Source organism: Schistocerca cancellata, chromosome 1, assembly GCF_023864275.1.
Source record: "Schistocerca cancellata isolate TAMUIC-IGC-003103 chromosome 1, iqSchCanc2.1, whole genome shotgun sequence".
Classification (NCBI taxonomy): Eukaryota; Metazoa; Arthropoda; class Insecta; order Orthoptera; family Acrididae; genus Schistocerca; species Schistocerca cancellata.
Genome location: NC_064626.1, coordinates 1067266227 through 1067290106, shown reverse-complemented (window position 1 = coordinate 1067290106; position 23880 = coordinate 1067266227). Strand labels below are relative to the sequence as shown.

The 23880-nt window shown below is 43.6% G+C and overlaps 1 protein-coding gene across 1 annotated transcript in view; it reads left to right on the top strand.

Annotated features, from left to right (window-relative positions):
* The window catches only part of LOC126162945 (progestin and adipoQ receptor family member 3-like), a 121226-nt gene that overhangs the window by 90893 nt on the left and 6453 nt on the right, over positions 1-23880 (top strand). The window contains exon 7 of the mRNA XM_049919781.1: positions 1419-1509. Coding sequence (XP_049775738.1) covers positions 1419-1509 — 91 coding nt within the window. The remainder of the gene's footprint in view (positions 1-1418; positions 1510-23880) is intronic.

The following is a 23880-nucleotide window of genomic DNA, read 5'->3' as shown; positions in this document are numbered from 1 at the left end:
AAGGAATTTAACATTAACAATCAAAAAGTGCAATAGACAATATAAAAGCAGATGGTTTTGTGAATAGTGCTATACTGAACGGCTATTCGTCATCGGTAATATACATGACATTTCAATCGCTCTAACAGATAATAGATTGGGACTCATGTGGCGTTTCCGCGTGAGCCAAGGTTGCAGTGTGTTACAAATTTCTCTATTTTAAAATGGGAGAAGCAAGATCAGTGGAAACAACAGCTGAACACTTACAATTTTCTAGAAGAGCCTTCCGGAAATTACTTCATGTTTTATGATAACCGGTTCTTATAAATAATGTGCTTACACCAGTTCCCGTAAGATCACCGAAGTTAAGCGCTGTTGGGCTTGGTCGGCACTTGGATGGGTGACCATCCAGGCCACCATGCGCTGTTGCCATTTTTCGGGATTTACTCAGCCTCCTGATGCCAATTGAGGAGCTACTCGACCGATTAGTAGCGGCTTCGGTCAAGAATACAATCGTAACGACCGGGAGAGCGGTGTGCTGACCCCACGCCCCTCCTAACCGCATCCTCATCTGAGGATGACACGGTGGTCGGATGGTCCCAGTAGGCCACTTGTGGCCTGAAGACGGAGTGCTTTTTTTTTTTTAAAGGAGTGCACTGATATTCGCAAATAAATAAAACGTTTGTACTTAGTTATATCTAAAGACAAAACAGTAGCAATGTGTTACACAGCAAAATAATAGGTGGATAGCTACACTGAGACAGTAACGAAGGAAATTTAGTTTCCTGTGAGGCAAGATACGAAATAGAAAAGTGGATGCCATTTTCTGAGTAAATCAGGGAAACTGCGAAATAGCAGTAACAATAAAATGTTATGTAACTTTATAATTTTTTTCTGTAGTTGAATATACAGTAATGAGATACGTAAAAATGGTTCAAAAGGCTCTAAGCACTATGGGACTTAACATATGAGGTCATTAGTCTCCTAGACTTAGAACTACTTAAACTTAACTACTCTAAGTACATCACACCATACATGCCCGAGGCAGGATTCTAACCTGCGACCGTAGTAGCCGCGTGGTTTCGGACTGAAGCGCCTAGGACCGCTCGTCCACAGCGGCCGGCAATGAGATACGTAACTACTAAGCATTCGACGTATAATTATCATAATCGATCATAATACAGCGTGAAGGAGAACAATTATTCAAACACAGATCCAGCAGTTTGGTAAAAATCATAAGGCAGACTAGCACAAAATACACGAACATATTTTTGCTGTTTTACACCCAGATTATAGCAGCTATGGATCAATAACCGGTTCTATGCTTTTTGGAGTATTTATTAATTGGCATTCTAGCCAATAGCAAGTAAGACCTACTAATGTTGTACAGTATTAAAAGCTACAATACAAATGAAGGTTGGCATCTTTCTGTGTTTCAGATATTCCTACCAAGAATCCTCGAACTCTATGCGATTGGTGGCACTGCATTCTTGATCTACTGCACCAAGATCCCGGAACGTTGGTTTCCAGGTAAGAGCAGACGAGACTAGCTAACCTGTTCCGCAAACAGGAAACACATTTTCCATACTTCGCTTTACATTCCTTAAATATGGATATTCTTCTTCTTGTTTTTATGTACTTCCCATAGAAGGTCAACAGCAAACTCTTACGGTATTCATCATTTTCTCAGCCTGCGAGGATCTCTTTTTCCTTTTCGTTTAAAGTTTTATGTCTAACGAGGCAGAATTTCGCAGATGAATCACTGTCGATGCACTGCGCAGACACTCCCGGAGAGAGTGTTTGTTTTTCATAAAGTGTGTTGGCACTACATTGAATACAGATATGAGTTGCTAATAATACAAACACAAGACAAGCATATGGGCAGATTCTACGTAAATCTCTGCACACTGTTCTGCACTGCTGTAGGGGAAACTGCATCTTAGCAGTTGTAGTTTTCTTCCGGAAAAGGCGACTTCCTCCACCTTGAGCGCCGCTCGCTTTTCAGTTAACGGACAGACTATACCTCCTTATTACGTATTTCCTATCCAGTTCTCTCATGCGAATGGACAGAATCTCTGAACTCGTGTTTACATAGTGGCGTTATTTCAGTTCATTTAGTGAGTACTTACTTACAGTTAAGTGGGCTATTGTGGAAAATACGTCACTGTAAACAATGGCTGACAAGTGCTACATTTGTGTGATGTTGTCAGTGACTTATGTAACGTTAGTGGAAAAGGGATTTGACTGGTAAATGTGACATCGCCGGCCGGAGTGGCCACGCGGTTCTAGGTGCTACAGTCTGAAACCGCGGGACCGCTACAGTCGCAGGTTCGAATCCTGCCTCGGGCATGGATGTGTGTGATGTCCTTAGGTTAGTTAGGTTTAATTAGTTCTAAGTTATAGTGGACTGATGACGTCAGAAGTTAAGCCCCATAGTACTCAGAGCCATTTTAATCATTTTCTTAAATGTGACATCTTGCTGGCATCTGTCTTTGATAGCATATTGTTAAGCCACGTAATTGTGCTGAAATAACTTGGTGCTGAATTAATGTATGACCGTGAAGTTATTGCACTTCTCTCACCATTAATTGTGTTACTGGTAGACTTCAGAAAACTCTTCCACTCAGAAATTGCTGGCACTTGGGGTGGGCTGTGCTGAGGCGAGCCACTTTCACACACAAAACATCTATATGTTATAGCCCTCTGCAGTTCATTACCCATATAAACGACTTAGGAGACAATCTGAGCAGCAGTCTTAGGTTGTTTTCAGGTGACGCTGGCGTTTACCGCCTGGTAAAGTCATCAGCAGATCAAAACATACTGCAAAACGATTTAGATATAGAAGATCAGAACAAACTGCACAACCATTTAGAAAATATATCTGTATGGTACGAAAATTGGCAATTGATCCGAAATAATGAATAGCGTGAGGTCTTCCACATGAGTGCTAAAAGGAATCCGTTAAACTTCGGTTACACGATAAACCAATTAACTCTAAAGGCAGTAAATTCAACTAAATACCTAGAAATTATAATTACCAACAACTTAAACTGGCGAGAACACGTACAAAATGTTTTACAGAAGGCGAACCAAAGATTGCGTTTTATTGACAGAACACTTAGAAGATGCAACAGACCTACTAAAATGACTGCCTACACTACGCTCTGTCCTGTTTTCGAGTTCTGCTGTTAGGTGTGGGATCCTTACCAGATAGGATTAACGGAGTACATCGAGAAAGTTCGAGAAATAGGGGGAGAGTGTGACTGACGTGAAACAGTATTGCGGCGGGATAGTTTCATGAAGTTGCAATCACAAACTTTCTCCTCAGAACGCGAAAATATTTTGTTGACACCGACCTACATAGGGAGAAATGGCAATCATAATAAAATAAGGGAAATCAGAGGTCGCTCGGAATGATATAGGTGTTCGTTTCTTCCGCGCGCTGTTCCAGAATGGAATAACATAGGATTATTGTGAAGGTGATTTGATGAACCTTCTGTCAGGCACTTAAGTGTGATTTGCAGAGTATCCATGTATATGTAGATATCTTTAAAGGTGACTGTCAATAAGTTTCATGAAACAGGGCTGATCACGTTTAAATCAAGAATAGTAATCTGCTGTAATGCACTGTCTGACGTTTTTTGAAAGATTTGAAGCTCCATAACACCTAGGTGACCTACCTCTGTTAGAGGGAGAGCCTTCATATGTTGGGAGATCTGAGGCCGGGGTGATGAATCTGATACTCTCAAGCTGCTAAAAGTGTTCCAGTCGTTGATAGCGGAGACAATGACATCGACATTGTCGAACACATGTTGACAGCATGTTACACTTGGCGAAGGCTCTTCGTTGTAGAAGGCAGTTGACAGCTCCAGTTGTTGCGGTTATTACTCGTTAAACTCAAAATAACTGTACTATATAAACACTAGCTTAGTGAAGTTATTTTGTCTGTTCGCGTGAGAGAACTGTACAGGAAATGTTGGGAGCTATAGTCTCTCTGTAAACTGAAAAGCGATCCGGAATCGTGGTAGGGCAAGCTGCCTCTCCCGGAACAACGTTATAGCTGCCGCACAGGTCGACTAAGAATCAATTTCCGTGTAGTATTGTAGAACAGTTTGCAGAGATTTACGTAGCTTCTGTCCATACATGTGTTTCTTGCGTTAGCATTATTAGTGATTCATATCTCTCTTTCATGTAGCTTTATCGCACTTTGCAGAAAATAAACACCCTGGGAATATTTGCACACTGCGTAATTAGTGATTTATAAATATAACTTTGTGAAATACCCTGTAGTTGCGTTTTATGACGTAGTGCGGTAGCAAAAATGGGGAATTTCCTGCTCGCTCTTCATTTTGCAGAACTATGAAGGAGGGAAGTGCATCTGGCAACCCCCTTCCCTGACGCTTCTAACTACCACCGCCATCTTTCCACTATGTTATACCTCTAATTCACAATTTTTCCCTTAATACGGATATACTGCTCTTAGATGTGGTTGTTGTTGTTGTGGTCTTCAGTCCTGAGACTGGTTTGATGCAGCTCTCCATGCTACTCTATCCTGTGCAAGCTTCTTCATCTCCCAGTACCTACTGCAACCTACACCCTTCAGAATCTGCTTAGTGTATTCATCTCTTGGTCTCCCACTACGATTATTACCCTCCACGCTGTCCTCCAATACTAAATTGGTGATTCCTTGATGCCCCACAACATCTCCTACCAACCGATCCCTTCTTCTGGTCACGTTGTGCCACAAACTTCTCTTCTCCCCAATCCTATTCAATACTTCCTCATTAGTTATGTGATCTACCCATCTAATCTTCAGCATTCTTCTGTAGCACCACATTTCGAAAGCTTCTATTCTCTTCTTGTCCAAACTATTTACCGTCCATGTTTCACTTCCATACATGGCTACACTCCATACAAATACTTTCAGAAATGACTTCCTGACAAATCTATACTCGATGTTAACAAATTTCTCTTCTTCAGAAACGCTTTCCTTGCCATTAACAGTCTACATTTTGTATCCTCTCTACTTCGACCATCATCAGTTATTTTGCTCCCCAAATAGCAAAACTCCTTTACTACTTTAAGTGTCTCATTTCCTAATCTAATTCCCTCAGCATCACCCGACTTAATTCCACTACATTCCATTATCCTCGTTTTGCTTTTGTTGATGTTCATCTTATATCCTCCCTTCAAGATACCATCCATTCCGTTCAACTGCTCTTCCAAGTCCTTTGCTGTCTCTGACAGAATTACAATGTCATCGGCAAACCTCAAAGTTTTTATTTCTTCTCCATGGATTTTAATACCTACTCCGAAATTTTCTTTTGTTTCCTTTACTGCTTGCTCAATATACAGATTGAATAACATCGGGGAGAGGCTACAACCCTGTCTTACTCCCTTCCCCACCGCTGCTTCCCTTTCATGTCCCTCGACTCTTATAACAGCCATCTGGTTTCTGTACAAATTGTAAATAGCCTTTCGCTCCCTGTATTTTACCCCTGCCACCTTTAGAATTTGAAAGAGAGTATTCCAGTCAACATTGTCAAAAGCTTTCTCTAAGTCTACAAATGCTAGAAACGTAGGTTTGCCTTTCCTTAATCTTTCTTCTAAGATAAGTCGTAAGGTCAGTATTGCCTCACGTGTTCCAGTATTTCTACGGAATCCAAACTGATCTTCCCCGAGATTGGCTTCTACTTGTTTTTCCATTCGTCTGTAAAGAATTCGTGTTAGTATTTTGCAGCTGTGGCTTATTAAACTGATTGTTCGGTAATTTTCACATCTGTCAACACCTGCTTTCTTTGGGATTGGAATTATTATATTCTTCTTGAAGTCTGAGGGTATTTCACCTGTCTCATACATCTTGCTCACCAGATGGTAGAGTTTTGTCAGGACTGGCTCTCCCAAGGCCGTCAGTAGTTCCAATGGAATGTTGTCTACTCCGGGGGCCTTGTTTCGACTCAGGTCTTTCAGTGCTCTGTCAAACTCTTCACGCAGTATCGTATCTCCCATTTCATCTTCATCTACATCCTCTTCCATTTCCATAATATTGTCCTCAAGTACATCGCCCTTGTATAGACCCTCTATATACTCCTTCCACCTTTCTGCTTTCCCTTCTTTGCTTAGAACTGGGTTTCCATCTGAGCTCTTGATGTTCATACAAGTGGTTCTCTTATCTCCAAAGGTCTCTTTAATTTTCCTGTAGGCAGTATCTATCTTACCCCTAGTGAGATAAGCCTCTACATCCTTACATTTGTCCTCTAGCCATCCCTGCTTAGCCATTTTGCACTTCCTGTCGATCTCATTTTTGAGACGTTTGTATTCCTTTTTGCCTGCTTCATTTACTGCATTTTTATATTTTCTCCTTTCATCAATTAAATTCAATATTTCTTCTGTTACCCAAGGATTTCTACTAGCCCTCGTCTTTTTACCTACTTGATCGTCTGCTGCCTTCACTACTTCATCCCTCAAAGCTACCCATTCCTCTTCTACTGTATTTCTTTCCCCCATTCCTGTCAATTGTTCCCTTATGCTCTCCCTGAAATTCTGTGCAACCTCTGGTTCTTTCAGTTTATCCAGGTCCCATCTCCTTAAATTCCCACCTTTTTGCAGTTTCTTCAGTTTTAATCTACAGGTCATAACCAATAGATTGTTGTCAGAGTCCACATCTGCCCCTGGAAATGTCTTACAATTTAAAACCTGGTTCCTAAATCTCTGTCTTACCATTATATAATCTATCTGATACCTTTTAGTATCTCCAGGGTTCTTCCATGTATACAACCTTCTATCATGATTCTTAAACCAAGTGTTAGCTATGATTAAGTTGTGCTCTGTGCAGAATTCTACCAGGCGGCTTCCTCTTTCATTTCTTAGCCCCAATCCATATTCACCTACTACGTTTCCTTCTCTCCCTTTTCCTACACTCGCATTCCAGTCACCCATGACTATTAAATTTTCGTCTCCCTTCACAATCTGAATAATTTCTTTTATTCATCATACATTTCTTCAATTTCTTCGTCATCTGCAGAGCTAGTTGGCATATAAACTTGTACTACTGTAGTAGGTGTGGGCTTCGTATCTATCTTGGCCACAATAATGCGTTCACTACGCTGTTTGTAGTAGCTTACCCGCATTCCTATTTTCCTATTCATTATTAAACCTACTCCTGCATTACCCCTATTTGACTTTGTGTTTATAACCCTGTAGTCACCTGACCAGAAGTCTTGTTCCTCCTGCCACTGAACTTCACTAATTCCCACTATATCTATAGCCGCATGCCCTCGGGAAAAATTACGGCCGTAGTTTCCCCTTGCTTTCAGCCGTTCGCAGTACCAGCACAGCAAGGCCGTTTTGGTTATTGTTACAAGGCCAGATCAGTCAATCATCCAGACTGTTGCCCTTGCAACTACTGAAAAGGCTGCTGCCCCTATTCAGGAACCACACGTTTGTCTGGCCTCTCAACAGATACCCCTCCGTTGTGGTTGTACCTACGATACGGCTGTCTGTATCGCTGAGGCACGCAAGCCTCCCCACCAACGGCAAGGTCCATGGTTCATGGGGGGGGGGGGGGGGGGGGTTAGATGTGGTACATACATTTAATATGGGACATTCCACTTCGGAAATCGTTAGTGTACTCAATATTCCGAGATCCGCAGTGTCAAGAGTAAGCAGAGAATACCAAATTCCAGGGATTATCTCTCACCATGGACAACGCAGTGGCCGATGGCCTTCACTTGACGATACTGAGCAGCGGCGTTTCCGTAGAGTTGTCAGTGCTAACAGACAAGCAACATTTCTTGAAACAACCGTAGATATCAAAATGGGAAGTACGATGAACGTATCAGGTAGGACAGGACAGGTTACGTTCGGCTACTAGGAGGCCATTTGCAGTCGTTCATGGACTTCGTGTTCCTAAACTACGTTGGAATTTTTGTGGATGACAATGCGCCGCAGCTCGTGGTCGTGCGGTAGCGTTCTCGCTTCCCACGCCCGGGTTCCCGGGTTCGATTCCCGGCGGGGTCAGGGATTTTCTCTGCCTCGTGATGACTGGGTGTTGTGTGATGTCCTTAGGTTAGTTAGGTTTAAGTAGTTCTAAGTTCTAGGGGACTGCTGACCATAGATGTTAAGTCCCATAGTGCTCAGAGCCATTTGAACCAATCTGAACCATTTTGACAATGCGCCATGTCACTGGGTAACAGTTGTTCACATTCGATTGAAGAACGTTCTGGGCAGTTCGAGCGAATGATCTGCCCATCCAGACTGCCCGACATAAATGCAGTCGAACATTTATGGGACATAATTGAGAGCTCAGTTTGTGCTCAAAATCCTGCACCGACAAAACTTTCGCAATTATGGACAGCTACAGAGCCAGTATGGCTAACTGTTCCTGCACGGGAGTTCCAACGACTTGTTGAGTCCATGCCACGTCGAGCTGCTGCACTATGCCGGGCAAAAGGAGGTGAGACACGATATAAGGAGGAGGTATTCTATGATCTTTGTCACCTCAGTGTATGCCAGCATCAAACTCAGCCAACGCTCCGTTGTGTTTGCGAAGTTAATCGATAGTTGCAGAAAGTGCGGCGTTGTACACCTTTTCTTTAACATATCCCCACAGATAAAAGTCTGACGGTATCAGATCAGGAGACCTCGGTTTGCCGAGCTATGTTCCCACCTCGTCCAATCCAGACGGGAACAGTTCGATATACGAGGATGAGTCAAATGAAAACCTTAAATTTGTAATAACATTTCGCGCCGTTATCCTGTAAGTTGGTAAGCGTGCTACAAACAGCGGGCAGAATGGCAGATGGCCGCCACACTTGCGACTTGCACCAGGGAAGAACAGCGTTCTGTTATTCGGTTTTTGCGTAGTGAAGGTGTGAAACCTATTGAAATTCATCGACAAATAAAGGTTCAGTACGGCGATGCATGTTTGTCACAGCAGCAAGTCTACAAATGGTGTGACTTTAGTGGAAGATGCTCCTCGTCCAGGTCAGGCACAACGAGTTGTGACTCCACAGAACGTTGCAGCAGTTGAAGCCATAGTGAAGGAAAACCGCCAAGTGGCACTGAAGGACATTGCAGCATGTGTACAGATTAGTCATGGGTCAGCACATCACATTGTGCATGATGTGCTCCAGTTTCACAAAGTGTCTGCAAGATGGGTGCCACGGCAGCTGACTCCTGAAATGAGAGAACGACGTGTAGATGCTTTTGAAGTACTTCTTCGGCGCTTTGAACTAGAGGGTGATGGCTTCTTTGCAAGAATCGTTACTGGGGACGAAACCTTGGTTCACTTCCACCAACCGGAAACGAAGAGAGTGAGCAAGGAATGGCGCCATTCCTCATCACCGAAACCAAAAAAGTTTCGAACAGAACCATCAGCAGGGAAGGTTATGCTGACTCTCTTTTGGGACGAAAAAGGCGTCATTTCGAGCATTACATGCCTAGAGGGACCACTGCCACCAGTGCATCATACATAGATCTCCTAAAAAATCATCTGCTGCCTGCAATCAAATCAAAGCGACGTGGATTGCTGTCAGCAGGTGCCCTTTTGCAACATGACAATGCAAGTCCCCACACTGCCCGTACAACAGTTGCGACAATCACAGACCTGCATTTTGAGTGGCTTCCTCATCCACCATACTCACCAGACCTTGCCCCAAGTTATTTCCATATGTTTGGACCACTCAAAGAAGCAATGGGAGGAAAGGAGTTCCGTTCTGATGAAGAGGTACGCCACGCGGTGCATGAGCGGTTGCACGGACTACCAAAAGAATTTTTTTCTAAAGAAATTTATGCACTTTGTAAGTGCTGGAGGGCTTGCATTGAACGTGGGGGAGATTATGTTGAAAAGTGATACAATTTCTGCACATGAAATAATATTTTTAAAAAATATTTAAGGTTTTCATTTGACTCACCCTCGTAGGTATGCTGTCACCGCTCGGTGGTAACGTGGAAGGGGCCCAGTTCGGTGAAAAGTGAATACACCCTTGTCCTCTTGAACTTGTGGTATCAGGTACTTCTGCAACATATCTAGATGTGTGATTGCGTTGACATCTGCTGACTGAAAAATATGGCTGGTACACTTTGACGGTCGTCAATGCATAAAAGTCATTCACTTTCAGCGAGTCGAGTGTATCTTCCAAGACCTCATTCCGGTTCTGTGTACCCTCCATACCACTGAAAATTGTCTTGTCAAGAAAATTTTTCTTTATTTTCCAATTCTGTTCATCATGTCCATATAGAAGTCGTAACGTCTCTGACTGCAAGGGGACCGTACTAACTGCCCCTCAACAATTTGATTCATATTGGCAGTGTCTGCAAAACATGACTAGGACTTGAACATATATAAACAGGAAGACGCAACTCTCAATCTGTTTGAGAAAACTGAGTTTGAAAATTGTAGGCTTGCTTGTGCTATATGCCTCGTGGGGCCAATAACGTTGACAGCGGTGGCACATCAGCTGAACGAACAAGCGCTTTGTTTCATCTCTGCATCTAATATTGCTGCTTTTTCATTCATTCCGGTGTATTTACAACAACAAAGTATCAATATTTAATAATCCATTCGCTATTTTCCTAATCCTTAACATAAAAAAGGAGAAAACTTTTTTTTCTGAAAGAGATTCTAAATGAAGAAAGGATACAGGAGAACTTTCAATTAAATCAGTGTAATAATTTTATTTACATTATTGAATCTACATTTGTGACAAGTATTATGCGTAGCCTACGCAGCACTGTGCGAACCAGGATTATACTGACCGTAGGAACATGAAAAACAGTAGTTATCGCGACGTACAGCAGATGTAAGAAACGCCAAAGTTTTGCATGTCCGTGGATTTTTTCAGTGTGTCTATTACAAAACAAACTTTGTAACCTCCCCACGGAAATATTAATTAACCTCTGAACAAAATTGGCTCCCATTTATAATCTCTGTGCAGAAATGCATTCACATTTAATGTAACCACAAAATTCAATTCCTGAACCCGGAAATAATAAAAAAAATCAGGAACCTGGTAAATTTTATGACGACAGCAACGCTGCGCCACGGCCCTGTACTCTGAATAAAAAAGCAAAAATTCTTACCTCAATAAAAACTGCGAATATATCTGCTCTTACGTAAAAAAATTTCGGCTCAGCTCCGTGCAATACTGGCCTATGCTTTGTGATTCATGAAAGGAAAGATAATCTATTGAATAAAATCAAAAAATGGTTCAAATGGCTCTGAGCACTATGGGACTTAACATCTGAGGTCATCAGTCCCCTAGAACTTAGAACTACTTAAACCTAACTAACCTAAGGACATCACACACATCCATGCCCGAGGCAGGATTCGAACCTGCGACCGTAGCAGTCGCGCGGTTCCGGACTGCGCGCCTAGAACCGCTAGACCACCGCGGCCGGCATGAATAAAATCTTTAAATTGAAATGAATGCCTTTTTTTAAAAAAAATTACTTTATATTATAAAAATTATTATTGGGGCATTTTTTGAAAGAAATTGGATGACAGTTAACATACATTACTAGATATGCGCAACGCTGCTTCTTTACCTTCTACAATAATACTCATCCTCCAGAGTCCCGACCAGAGCAGACTGCCGACACGCGCAGACACGCGCAGACTACTGCCGACTCACGCAGACTACTGTCGACTAGCGACAAGCAACAACTAACTACATACTGCTCTCTGGTCAGAGACTCTCCTAAGTCTTGCCTGTTGCAGGCAGCGCATACATCGCATACCTCTTACAACTTGCTTTATAATCATGAACGGTTATTGGTCGTCACGTATATCGAAGCGTAGAACCGAATACCGGCGCAGGTAGGCACAAAAAAAGTAGTACCGGCAGCGAGATTTTTTACAGAGGGCAGCTAACCCTCTGACCGAACACGCTGAGCTACCGTGCCGGCGACTCCCTCGCCTGTTCACTCCACGAGCATTAGGCGCCCTACAACACATACAGCATAAGCACACCTATAATTTTTGGAGTTCGATTTTCTCAGGTGAGGGGAAGTTTGTGCGGCCCCCTTGTTAGCACTAGTTCGTGTCCCGATCAAACAAACAGTTGGAACTTGTACGATTTACACTGCAGTCACTGTCGTAAAATTCTCCATGAGGAACATTTAGCTCCAAACTTGCTCTCATTGTGGACTTCCTTGGACTCCGTGCATACTCCTCCCTCACAGCTTCCACAATGTGATCTGCTACCCGTAGGCGACTTTGACCTTTCTCTCTATGTGTCACACAACCTGTTTCCACAAACTGATGATACCGAGCTTTTATAGTCTTTGCCTGAGGCGGAGCTTTGTGTACTCCGTTCTGGAGCGTCTTCTTACAACAGTAGGTAACTGCATTTCGTGGTACCACAAGCAGCTCATTGTTAGCATGTTCCGCATCGCTATACGTCTCCATTGCAACTGCGGTCACACTGTGTCCGCATGGCGAGCGACATCTGCAGGCGTAGGACTGAAACTTGAGAACACGGCACGAGGCTTGAAGAGCTCCCGGAGAACTGTCAATCAATGGTTTCGAAATTATTAACTGTTTCTTTTTGGGTAACTAATTTAGAATAATCTTTTACGTCAATTTTATACCATCGAAACACTATTTTTAATAATCTGCACTTTTCCGAGACTATTAGTCCTAGAGAAAACATGAATGGGACCTGTACTGTAGAAAATTTAATGCAGTTTAATTTTTCACTGGGAAACATTTTCGCTAGAAGCCGCGGTTTTCTAGATGGTCAAGATAAACATAAAAACGTGAACTTAAAAAGGTCGCCCTGTAACCTCCTCCTCACTTATCGACCTTAATGACAGTGAAAAGTTAAACCGCGTGTACCTAATGGAAATTTGGGAAAAGCAATCGTCACCGAAGTTAATCTGTCGGTAAAGAGGGAGGAAAGGGTTACATCTAAATGAAAGGAAAAATGCTAATGAAACTGGTGGAAATTAATTTTGAAAAGGGGTAAAGTTAATAAAGAAAGTAAATGTGCGGCCGTTACGTCAACAATTAACTAGCGGTAATTAGATATTTGAGTTTTGGGGGAAATTACGGTCGCCAGTCCTAAGGACAATTACTATAGTAACTGAAAAAGAAAGATTATTACACATATAATTAGCACTAGAAGCGTGGCAACTGAAGGTTGACACGTGTAATGTGAAAACTGAAAGTTTGTCAGAAGTAATAAATTTCGCTACACCCTGACTTAATTTAGCAAAAGAATTAATAAAACCGGAAAATCGAAAGTTAATTTAGTGACTGAAGTTAATAGTGAGCTTTCTTTCTGAAGCACATCGAAATTCAGTAAAACACGGTTAGTCTTGGACTACCTCAACAATCATTTCAAAAGCTACTTGAATCTACGCAATTTAGAAATAAGAGATTTAACTTTAAACTTGAATTAAATGATTCTGAACAATAGTAAAATTTAGTACGTACCAAGCTGAGCTGCAGTCACAGGTAAGCTAAAATACGGTAACAAAACTCGCACTCTTAATTCGTGCTTGTGTAATCTAAATATTGTAGCCAGCTATGAATACCTAAACTGAACTTTGAAATTAAAGCAGTGAAATCGAATTTGAATTTCAACGACACTCGGGTTCATTCCGGAAAAGGAAGGGACCCTGCTTGGTAATGCAATGGGGACAATGAGCAACAAAGGTTCATGCTAAGTTGTTGTAATTTTGATGCAACAATTTTAAAAGTTTGAAAAGCTGAGGTCTGCCATACAGTTCTAAAACTTTACGTGCTTCCAGTCTTCCTTGTTGGTTGATTGAAGGTTTGAAGCCGTCGATCGAGGAGGTGGCGACAGTCACTCATTGTCGGCCGTCGCTGTTGCAGAAGCTGGATGTTGGCGCGCCTTCTTCTCGACACGGTCAGCAGGCGAAACGGGCTCTTGATGTGCGCCAGCTAATGCTTCCCGTCCGCGACACCATGTCAGAAACCATCATCGCAAGTCGAGCACAATTACATGCTGCCCAACCCCGAAAGCGCGGCAACTCGCGGGAGCTTCACACAACACACCTGCTCCACTGCACTCCTCCAGCCAGACTCCCTCTCTATTCAGCCTGCGCTCCACGCGGCAGAGTTAACACTACCAAAGATCCTAAACACTTTCGTTCTTCACACGACCTATCGATGTAATCGTTCGATAGCAGTTTTCCCTAGGCAAGACCCAGCGTAAAAATACAAATAATATTTACGAAACAAACCAATTATACATCGACATAAATGCATAAATATATATATATATATATATATATATATATATATATATATATATATATATATAGTAGAACAATTACAATATGTAAAGACACAGAAATGTCATATATTCAGGTAACAAAACAAGGAAAAAAATTACAGTACACTAGATGGAAATAGGAGGATATGCATTTCCGGTGTTACAGCCCCAACCCCACCCCCACGGTCACACCCCACTCCGGAGAGGGCTTTTTTTATATGTTATTCATTACACTTCCCCTTACAACTGCACAAAAATTGACTGCACGAATTCTTTCCCCTGATTTTCTTTCGCTGACCTGGCTAAATCGCTTGGATATCGATGATGGCGAACAAACTGCCAGTCACTCGGTTCAATGTGCGGATGCAGTACTCTTGTGTATATTCTGCTGCAGAGGGAAATATTCATGATGGAAACAATCCCTAATCTGTGGCCAGGTCATTTATCCACTGCAACCTTTCTCTCACGAGTGCTAGTTCGGCACGGTATGTGGAAGCGCTTCTGCCAAGTTTGGGATGTGGGGAATGACTTATGTCAGAACTGAAGCTGTGAGGGCGGGTCGTGACTCGATCTTGGAAAGCTCAGACGCTAACAATGTTGTCCGTCCAAGGCGAAGTTCAGGGTTCGAGTTCCGATCAAGCAAACACTTTTAATCTGTCAGAAAGTTTCAAAAGGGTTATTATCAGACCTGCAATGACTTTTCAAATGCTTCAAATGGCTCTAAGCACTATGGGACTTAACATCTGAGGTCTACAGTCCCCTAGACTTATAACTACTTAAACCTAACTAACCTAAGTACATCACAGACATCCATACCCGAGGCAGGATTCGAACCTGCGACCGCAGCAGCAGCGCGGTTCCGGACTGAAGCACCTAGAACAGCTAGGCCACCGCGGCCGGCAATGGCTTTTCAAAATAATAGTAACGATTATGAATAGTTACGAATGAACGGAAAGTAAAGTCGCCTCTGTATTTCGACGAAACGTAACAGGTTGAAGTGGCAGATTTCAGATCCCTGCAGAAAACCTTAGCGTGGGAATTAATTACACTATGTGATCAAAACTATCCGGACATCCCCAAAAACATTTTTTCATATTAGGTGTATTGTACTGCCACCTACTGCCAGGTACTCCATATCAGTGACCTCAGTAGTCATTAGACATCTTGAGAGAGCAGAACGGGGCGCTCCGCGGAACTCACGGACTTCGAACGTGGTCAGGTGACTGGGTGTCACTTGTGTGATACGTCTGTAGGCGAGATTTCCACACTCCTAAACATCCCTAGGTCCACTGTTTCCGATGTGATGGTGAAGTGGAAACGAGAAGGGACACGTACAGCACAAAAGCGTACAGGCCGACCTCGTCTGTTGACTGACAGAGATCGCCGATAGTTGAAGAGGGTCGTAGTGTTTTATAAGCAAACATCTATCCAGATCATCACACAGGAATTCCAAACTGCATAGGAATCCACTGCAAGTTCTATGACAGGCTGGTGGTGAGAAAACTTGGACTTCATGGTCGAGCGGCTGCTCATAAGCCACACATCACGCCGGTAAATCCCAAACGACGCCTTGCATGATGTAAGGAGGGTAAACATTGGACGATTGAACAGTGGAAAAAGGTTGTGTGGAGTGATGAATCACGGTAAACAATGTGGCGATCCGATGGCAGGGTGTGGGTATGGCGAATGCCCGGCGAACGTCATCTGCCAGCGTGTGTGGTGCGAACAGCAAAATTCGGAGGCGATGAGTTTCATCCCTGTTATTTGACCAGAAACGGTGTACAGTTCTTGATCTCCATGCTATTCGTAAATTTCCAGGGTAAAATTCTAAGCGTTTCCACTGTGCGGACAAGTTACACTGTCGGATCATCCGTCTATCGTATAGAGATGTCGAGATCCATGAACGCTTTGCGACAGCTTTGGGTTTCACCCTCCCTCTTATTTTCATCCATAACGAACACTACACTCTACAAGCACCCATTTACATAATACAGCTAACTAGACACACTTTTAGGGAAGTATATTAAGGCGTTGATTTGTCAGAGTGTTTCTTTCAAGCGTCTCCCGTCTTTGTCCGAAACTTCGTTAATGCTCCGCTTTTAATTTTTATGCCAGTAAGGCTTTAATTGCTTCCATACGAGACAGGAGCTGAAAACTAGTCTTAATTAAGGAGTTGTTCCATCTGGAAGAGGCGGATCAACCCACTAGCGTATAGTGTATGTAATTTTATTCATGATGATAGCTTATTACGAGCGTTAAGCATCCTGACAAAACAAGAAATCTAGCTTTTGAATTGAAATTTTAATGTCCGATCGCTGGTTAGAGACAGTGCAGAGATGAGACGAAACCTCCGTCAAAGGCGTTAAGTAGATAACGACGGTATCTACTACCGTGTTAGGCGATAGAGCGACCGTATCAGTGCAATGAAAATTAAGTTTATTGCAGTGACAGTACCAGTCCAAAAACATGCTTAGATTAACGTTTCGTTCAATTTATAGCTACGTTATATACACTCCTGGAAATGGTAAAAAGAACACATTGACACCGGTGTGTCAGACCCACCATACTTGCTCCGGACACTGCGAGAGGGCTGTACAAGCAATGATCACACGCACAGCACAGCGGACACACCAGGAACCGCGGTGTTGGCCGTCGAATGGCGCTAGCTGCGCAGCATTTGTGCACCGCCGCCGTCAGTGTCAGCCAGTTTGCCGTGGCATACGGAGCTCCATCGCAGTCTTTAACACTGGTTGCATGCCGCGACAGCGTGGACGTGAACCGTATGTGCAGTTGACGGACTTTGAGCGAGGGCGTATAGTGGGCATGCGGGAGGCCGGGTGGACGTACCGCCGAATTGCTCAACACGTGGGGCGTGAGGTCTCCACAGTACATCGATGTTGTCGCCAGTGGTCGGCGGAAGGTGCACGTGCCCGTCGACCTGGGACCGGACCGCAGCGACGCACGAATGCACGCCAAGACCGTAGGATCCTACGCAGTGCCGTAGGGGACCGCACCGCCACTTCCCAGCAAATTAGGGACACTGTTGCTCCTGGGGTATCGGCGAGGACCATTCGCAACCGTCTCCATGAAGCTGGGCTACGGTCCCGCACACCGTTAGGCCGTCTTCCGCTCACGCCCCAACATCGTGCAGCCCGCCTCCAGTGGTGTCGCGACAGGCGTGAATGGAGGGACGAATGGAGACGTGTCGTCTTCAGCGATGAGAGTCGCTTCTGCCTTGGTGCCAATGATGGTCGTATGCGTGTTTGGCGCCGTGCAGGTGAGCGCCACAATCAGGACTGCATACGACCGAGGCACACAGGGCCAACACCCGGCATCATGGTGTGGGGAGCGATCTCCCACACTGGCCGTACACCACTGGTGATCGTCGAGGGGACACTGAATAGTGCACGGTACATCCAAACCGTCATCGAACCCATCGTTCTACCATTCCTAGACCGGCAAGGGAACTTGCTGTTCCAACAGGACAATGCACGTCCGCATGTATCCCGTGCCACCCAACGTGCTCTAGAAGGTGTAAGTCAACTACCCTGGCCAGCAAGATCTCCGGATCTGTCCCCCATTGAGCATGTTTGGGACTGGATGAAGCGTCGTCTCACGCGGTCTGCACGTCCAGCACGAACGCTGGTCCAACTGAGGCGCCAGGTGGAAATGGCATGGCAAGCCGTTCCACAGGACTACATCCAGCATCTCTACGATCGTCTCCATGGGAGAATAGCAGCCTGCATTGCTGCGAAAGGTGGATATACACTGTAGTAGTGCCGACATTGTGCATGCTCTGTTGCCTGTGTCTATGTGCCTGTGGTTCTGTCAGTGTGATCATGTGATGTATCTGACCCCAGGAATGTGTCAATAAAGTTTCCCCTTCCTGGGACAATGAATTCACGGTGTTCTTATTTCAATTTCCAGGAGTGTATAAAACATTATGCCCGCAGCGCAAGGCGACGCAGAATGCCACCTGGTGGCGTACATAACCAGTACATAACCTCATAAGGAAAGCATGTGAGGTACCAGAGTCGAATGATGAATGATTCTACTGATAGTACGGAAATGAAGAAAACCACTTTGACATAGGACAGACTGTTATGGTCTGATGCCTGGGAACAGATATCTCCGAAATGGCTACTCTTGAATCTTCTACAGGAGGTTGAAAGATGTTGAGGCTACGCGTAGGCGACGAGGTGTTGGACATCCACACATCAGTACAGTAGACCTGAGGCTTGTCCACTCTGTAATGCAGGATAGGCAGCGATCTCACGACAAGTATTTCGGAAGTCACCGTTCAGCGCTCATTATTGAACACAGGGAACTGCAGCTGGCGCCGCCTACGTGTTCCCATGCTGATCGTACGATATCGTCAGTTACGACCTTAATGTGTCAGTGGGTACAGGATCATTGAGAGTGGACCATGGATCGATGGAAATGTGTCATCTAGTCGGACGATACGTTTCTTGTTACAGCAGTTCGATGACCGTGCCGGCATATGCAGCTCGCCAGGATGAGCTCCTGTTCGGAACAATGCACTGCTCCATGGAAGCAGCCCGATGGGGACAGTTTTACGCCATGGACGACATCCATCTGGGCTCCGATGACATCTGTGTTACCAATCGAAGGACACATGAAAGCTGCGGACTACGTGAACATTATTGTGGACCTCCTGCATCCCTTAATGCGTCGTAGAATTTTGGAACACGTATTATGTTCGAGTATAATGACTTTTCTGGAGACTAGCGTTATTAATACTAACTAATTGGGTTTCGAAAAAGACGATCGTGTGAAACCTATCTCATGCTATTCGTCCACGAGACTCAGAGGGCCATAGACACGGGTTCCCAGGTAGATGACATGTTTCTTGACTTCCGCAAGGCGTTTGATCCAAATGGTCCAAATGGCTCTGAGCACTATGGGACTTTACATCTGAGGTCATCAGTCCCCTAGAACTTAGAACTACTTAAACCTAACTAACCTAAGGACATCACAGACATCCATGCCCGAGGCAGGATTCGAACCTGCGACCGTAGCGGTCGCGCAGTTCCAGTCTGTAGCGCCTAGAACCGCTCGGCCATACCGGCCGGCAAGGCGTATGATACAGTTCCCCACAGTCGATTAATGAACAAAGTAAGAGCATATGGACTGTCAGACCAATTGTATGATTGGATTGAAGAGTTCCTAGATAACAGAACGCAGCATGTCATTCTCAATGGAGAGTAGTGTTCCGAAGTAAGAGTGATTTCAGGTGTGCCGCAGGGGAGTGTCGTAGGAGCGTTGCTATTCACAATAATTATAAATGACCTTGTGGATAACATCGGAAGTCCACTGAGGCTTTTTGCGGACAATGCTGTAGCATATCGAGAGGTTGTAACAATGGAAAATTGTACTGAAATGCAGGAGGATCTGCAACGGATTGACGCATGGTGCAGGGAATGGCAATTGAATCTCAATGTAGACAAGTGTAATGTGCTGCGAATACATAGAAAGAAAGATCCTTTATCATTTAGTTACAATATAGCAGGTCAGCAACTGGAAGCAGTTGTTGTTGTTGTGGTCTTCAGTCCTGAGGCCGGCCGCGGTGGCCGTGCGGTTCTAGGCGCTTCATTCTGGAACCGCGCGACTGCTACGGTCACAGGTTCGAATCCTGCCTCTGGCATGGATGTGTGTGATGTCCTTAGGTTAGTTAGGTTTAAGTAGTTCTAAGTTCTAGGGGACTGATGACCTCAGAAGTTAAGTTCCATAGTGCTCAGAGCCATTTGAACCATTTGAACCAGTCCTGAGACTGGTTTCATGCAGCTCTCCATGCTACTCTATCCTGTGCAAGCTTCTTCATCTCCCATTACCTACTGCAACCTACATCCTTTTTAATCTGCTTAGTGTATTCATCTCTTGGTCTCCCTCTACGATTTTTACCCTCCACGCTGCCCTCCAATACTAAATTGGAGATCCCTTGATGCCTCAGAACATGCTCTACCAACCGATCCCTTCTTCTAGTCAAGTTGTGCCACAAACTCCTCTTCTCCCCAATCCTATTCAATACCTCCTCATTAGTTATGTGATCTACCCATCTAATCTTCAGCATTCTTCTGTAGCACCACATTTCGAAAGCTTGTATTCTCTTCGTATCCAAATTATTTATCGTCCATGTTTCACTTCCATACATGGCTACACTCCATACAAATTCTTTCAGAAACGACTTCCTGACACTTAAATCTATACTTGATGTTAACAAATTTCTCTTCTTCAGAAACGCTTTCCTTGCCATTGCCTTGCCTCTCTACTTCGGCCATCATCAGTTATTTTCCTCCACAAATAGCAAAACTCCTTTACTACTTTAAGTGTCTCATTTCCTAATCTAATTCCCTCAGCATCACCCGACTTAATTCGACTACATTCCATTATCCTCGTTTTGGAAGCAGTTAATTCCACAAATTATCTGGGAGTAGGCGTTAGACGTGATCTAAATGGAATGACCATAGAAAATTAATCGTCGGTAAATCAGATGCCAGACTGAGATTCATTGGAAGAATCCTAAGGAAATGCAGTCCGAAAACAAAGGAAGTAGGGTACAGTACACTTGTTCGTCCACTGCTTGAATACTGCTCACCGGTGTGGGATCCGTACCAGATAGGGTTGATAGAAGAGATGGAGAAGATACAACGGAGAGCAGCGGGCTTCGTTACAGGATCATATAGTAATCGCGAAAGCGTTACGGAGATGATAGATAGACTCCAGTGGAAGACTCTACAAAAGAGACGCTAAGTAGCTCGGTACAGGCTTTTGTTGTAGTTTCGAGAACATACCTTCACCGATGAGTCAAGCAGTATATTGCTCCTTCCTACGTATATCTCGCGAAGAGACCTCGAGGATAAAATCAAAGTGATTAGAGCTTGCACAGAGGCATACCAACAATCCTTCTTTCCACGAACAACACGAGGCTGGAATAGAAGGGAGAACCGATAGAGGTACTCAGGGTACCCTCCGCCATACACCGTTAGGTGGCTTGCGGAGTACAGATGCAGATGTAGATGTCTTCTCCGACTGCTACGGAACCTTCAAGCAAGATTATTGTCCCTGTCACAAGGCCAGGCTAGTGCCACAGTAGTTTGAGGAGCACGATAGTGTATTCACGTTTATGTCTTGTCTACTATGTTCGCTCAATCTGAATCCGATGGGTCATATCTGGGACACTATCGGGCAAAGCAATACAGCTGCGATTCTGCAGGCCCCATCTCTTCGCGTATAAGGAAACCACCCGCAATGTACTGGATTTTCGTGACCTATGGGTGGAAATCTGGAACCACATATCTCCGGAAACTTACAATATCTGTCTCATGTTAAAAATTAGACTTCATGTGTTGTTTGTATTTAAATGTGTCCGTTAGTATCAATTTCTTTTTCCCCATACAGTTGTACCACGCACCAGAGAGTAAAAGCCTCGATCTGGTCATAACATATTCGATACGTAACACGAGTCGTGAACTCTCGATTTGGCATTCCCGTCTAATATCGTGATCAAGAATTCAGTGCAGCTATTTTCGGAAATTCGTGGTATGGTCTTATGGGACCAAACTGCTGAGGTCATCGGTCCCTAAGCCTACACACTACTTAATCTAACTTAAACTAACTTACGCTATGGACAACACACACACCCATGCCCGAGGGAGGACTCGAACCTCCGACGGGGAGAGCCGCACGGACCGTGGCTAGGCGCCTTAGACAGCGCGGCTACCCCGCGCGGCCAGTGCAGTTATTAACGCGTTTAGTTTTCAAGGGTTGCTTTATTGCACACTTCTGTCTTTGCAGACATTACTCGATTGTTACCAAATGATAGCATAATATGGTGAAATCCGGTTGAAAATAAACATACGTTAATTGAACAAAGTACAACTTGCTTGCTTTTCGATCTTCAGTATGTAACTGCTCTGCCGAGAAGCAGTGGAACAATCGATTAATGCGAAATTACGTCTGCTAAGTATATGCATGAAATCATAGCTCTCGAAGGAGAACCAACATGCAGCAGCAACAAATGAGGATCCAAAACTAAAAGTATGCCATTAGCATAACGTCGGGAACAACTTACGAGGTATTACATCACGGAAGCTTTAAAATATAGAAATGTTTAACGTAGTAGATGATAATATTGTTGTGATCTTCATTTAGAAGAAGATTTGATGCGGCTCTCCATGATAATCTATCCTATGTGACTCTCTTTATCTTTGCATAACTACTGCAATTCACATCCCCCTGAGTATGCTTACTCTAGTCAAATCCTGGTCTCGTTCTACATTTTTTACCCGTCCCCCCAAAAAAATTTTCCCCCCGTTAGCAAAATACCTATACCTTGATGCCTCAGGGTGTGTCGTATAAACTTCTTCTTTAGTTAGACTGTGCCATTAAGCTCTTTTCTCTCAATTCGATTGAGTATCTGTTCGTTATTTACTTGATGTACCCACTTATCCTTCAGCATTCTTGTCTAACATCACATTTCAAAGCGGCTGTTCTATTCTTGTCTATACTGTTTATTTTTTACGCGAACATTTTGTGTTAGGCTTTACCGTGACTGTTACCGATATCAAATGAAATATCAGCTTTTACTGTTACCAGTCACTGTTCATTTATATCCACAAAGCGTTTCAAAGATTTAAACCTCCATCATCCGGTGGATTTATATGTGCCAATACGGCATGTGTGTTCCGACTTTGGGGTAACCTGTGCCTCTGTCTAGTGGAGTAACAAAACACTATTTCAGAAGATGGCTCTGTGGAGGCCTTCGACTGAAAATTAAACGTAACTGTAAGTGTGAAAAATAAAACATCTGAAATTATGTGTGATTCATTACGACAGTGAAAGGAACCCGTGACCAGTGGAGACATTCTATTTTTGTTTTTTTTTTATTTTTCACTTTTACATTTACGTTTAGTTTTTAGTCGAAGACCTCCACAGAGCCGTGTTCTGAAATTGTGTTTTTTCACTAGACAGTGCCACAGGTTACCCCAAAGTCGTAATACAACACACACGTCATCTTAACACATATGAATCCAGCGGATGAAGGAGGTTTAAACCTTTGAAACGCACTGTGGATATAAACAAACAGTGATTAATAACAGGAAAACTTGTCGTTTTTGTCCATGTACTGTTTATGTTTCACATTCTCTTCCATATAAGGATACACTCCAGACAAATACTTTTAGAGAGAACTTCTTAATTCTTGTATTTACATGTCAGTCTGCGTATTACGTCTTCTTTACTTGTGACTTGTGCATAGTCAGTTATTTTTCTGTGCAGATATCAAAACTGGTTTACTGCTACTGTTGTCCCATTTCTTAACCTAATTCCCTCAGTGCTATCTGATTTAAATCGACACGACTCCGTTACCTTCGTTTCACTTTTCTTTCTGTGTATCTTACAACCTGTGTACAAGACCTATCCATCCGTTTCAGCTGATCTACCAAGCTTTTTTAAGTCGCATAGAGAATTACGATGTCATCGACAAAGATGAATGTTTTTAACTCTTCTCCACGAACTTCACTTCCTTTTCCCCAATTTTTTCTTGGTTTCCGTTACTGTTAATCATTTTAAAATATGATTACATTAAATCTGGTCCTTTCGAAAGAGCAAGCTATCATTCGCAAAAATTTCAATCCCT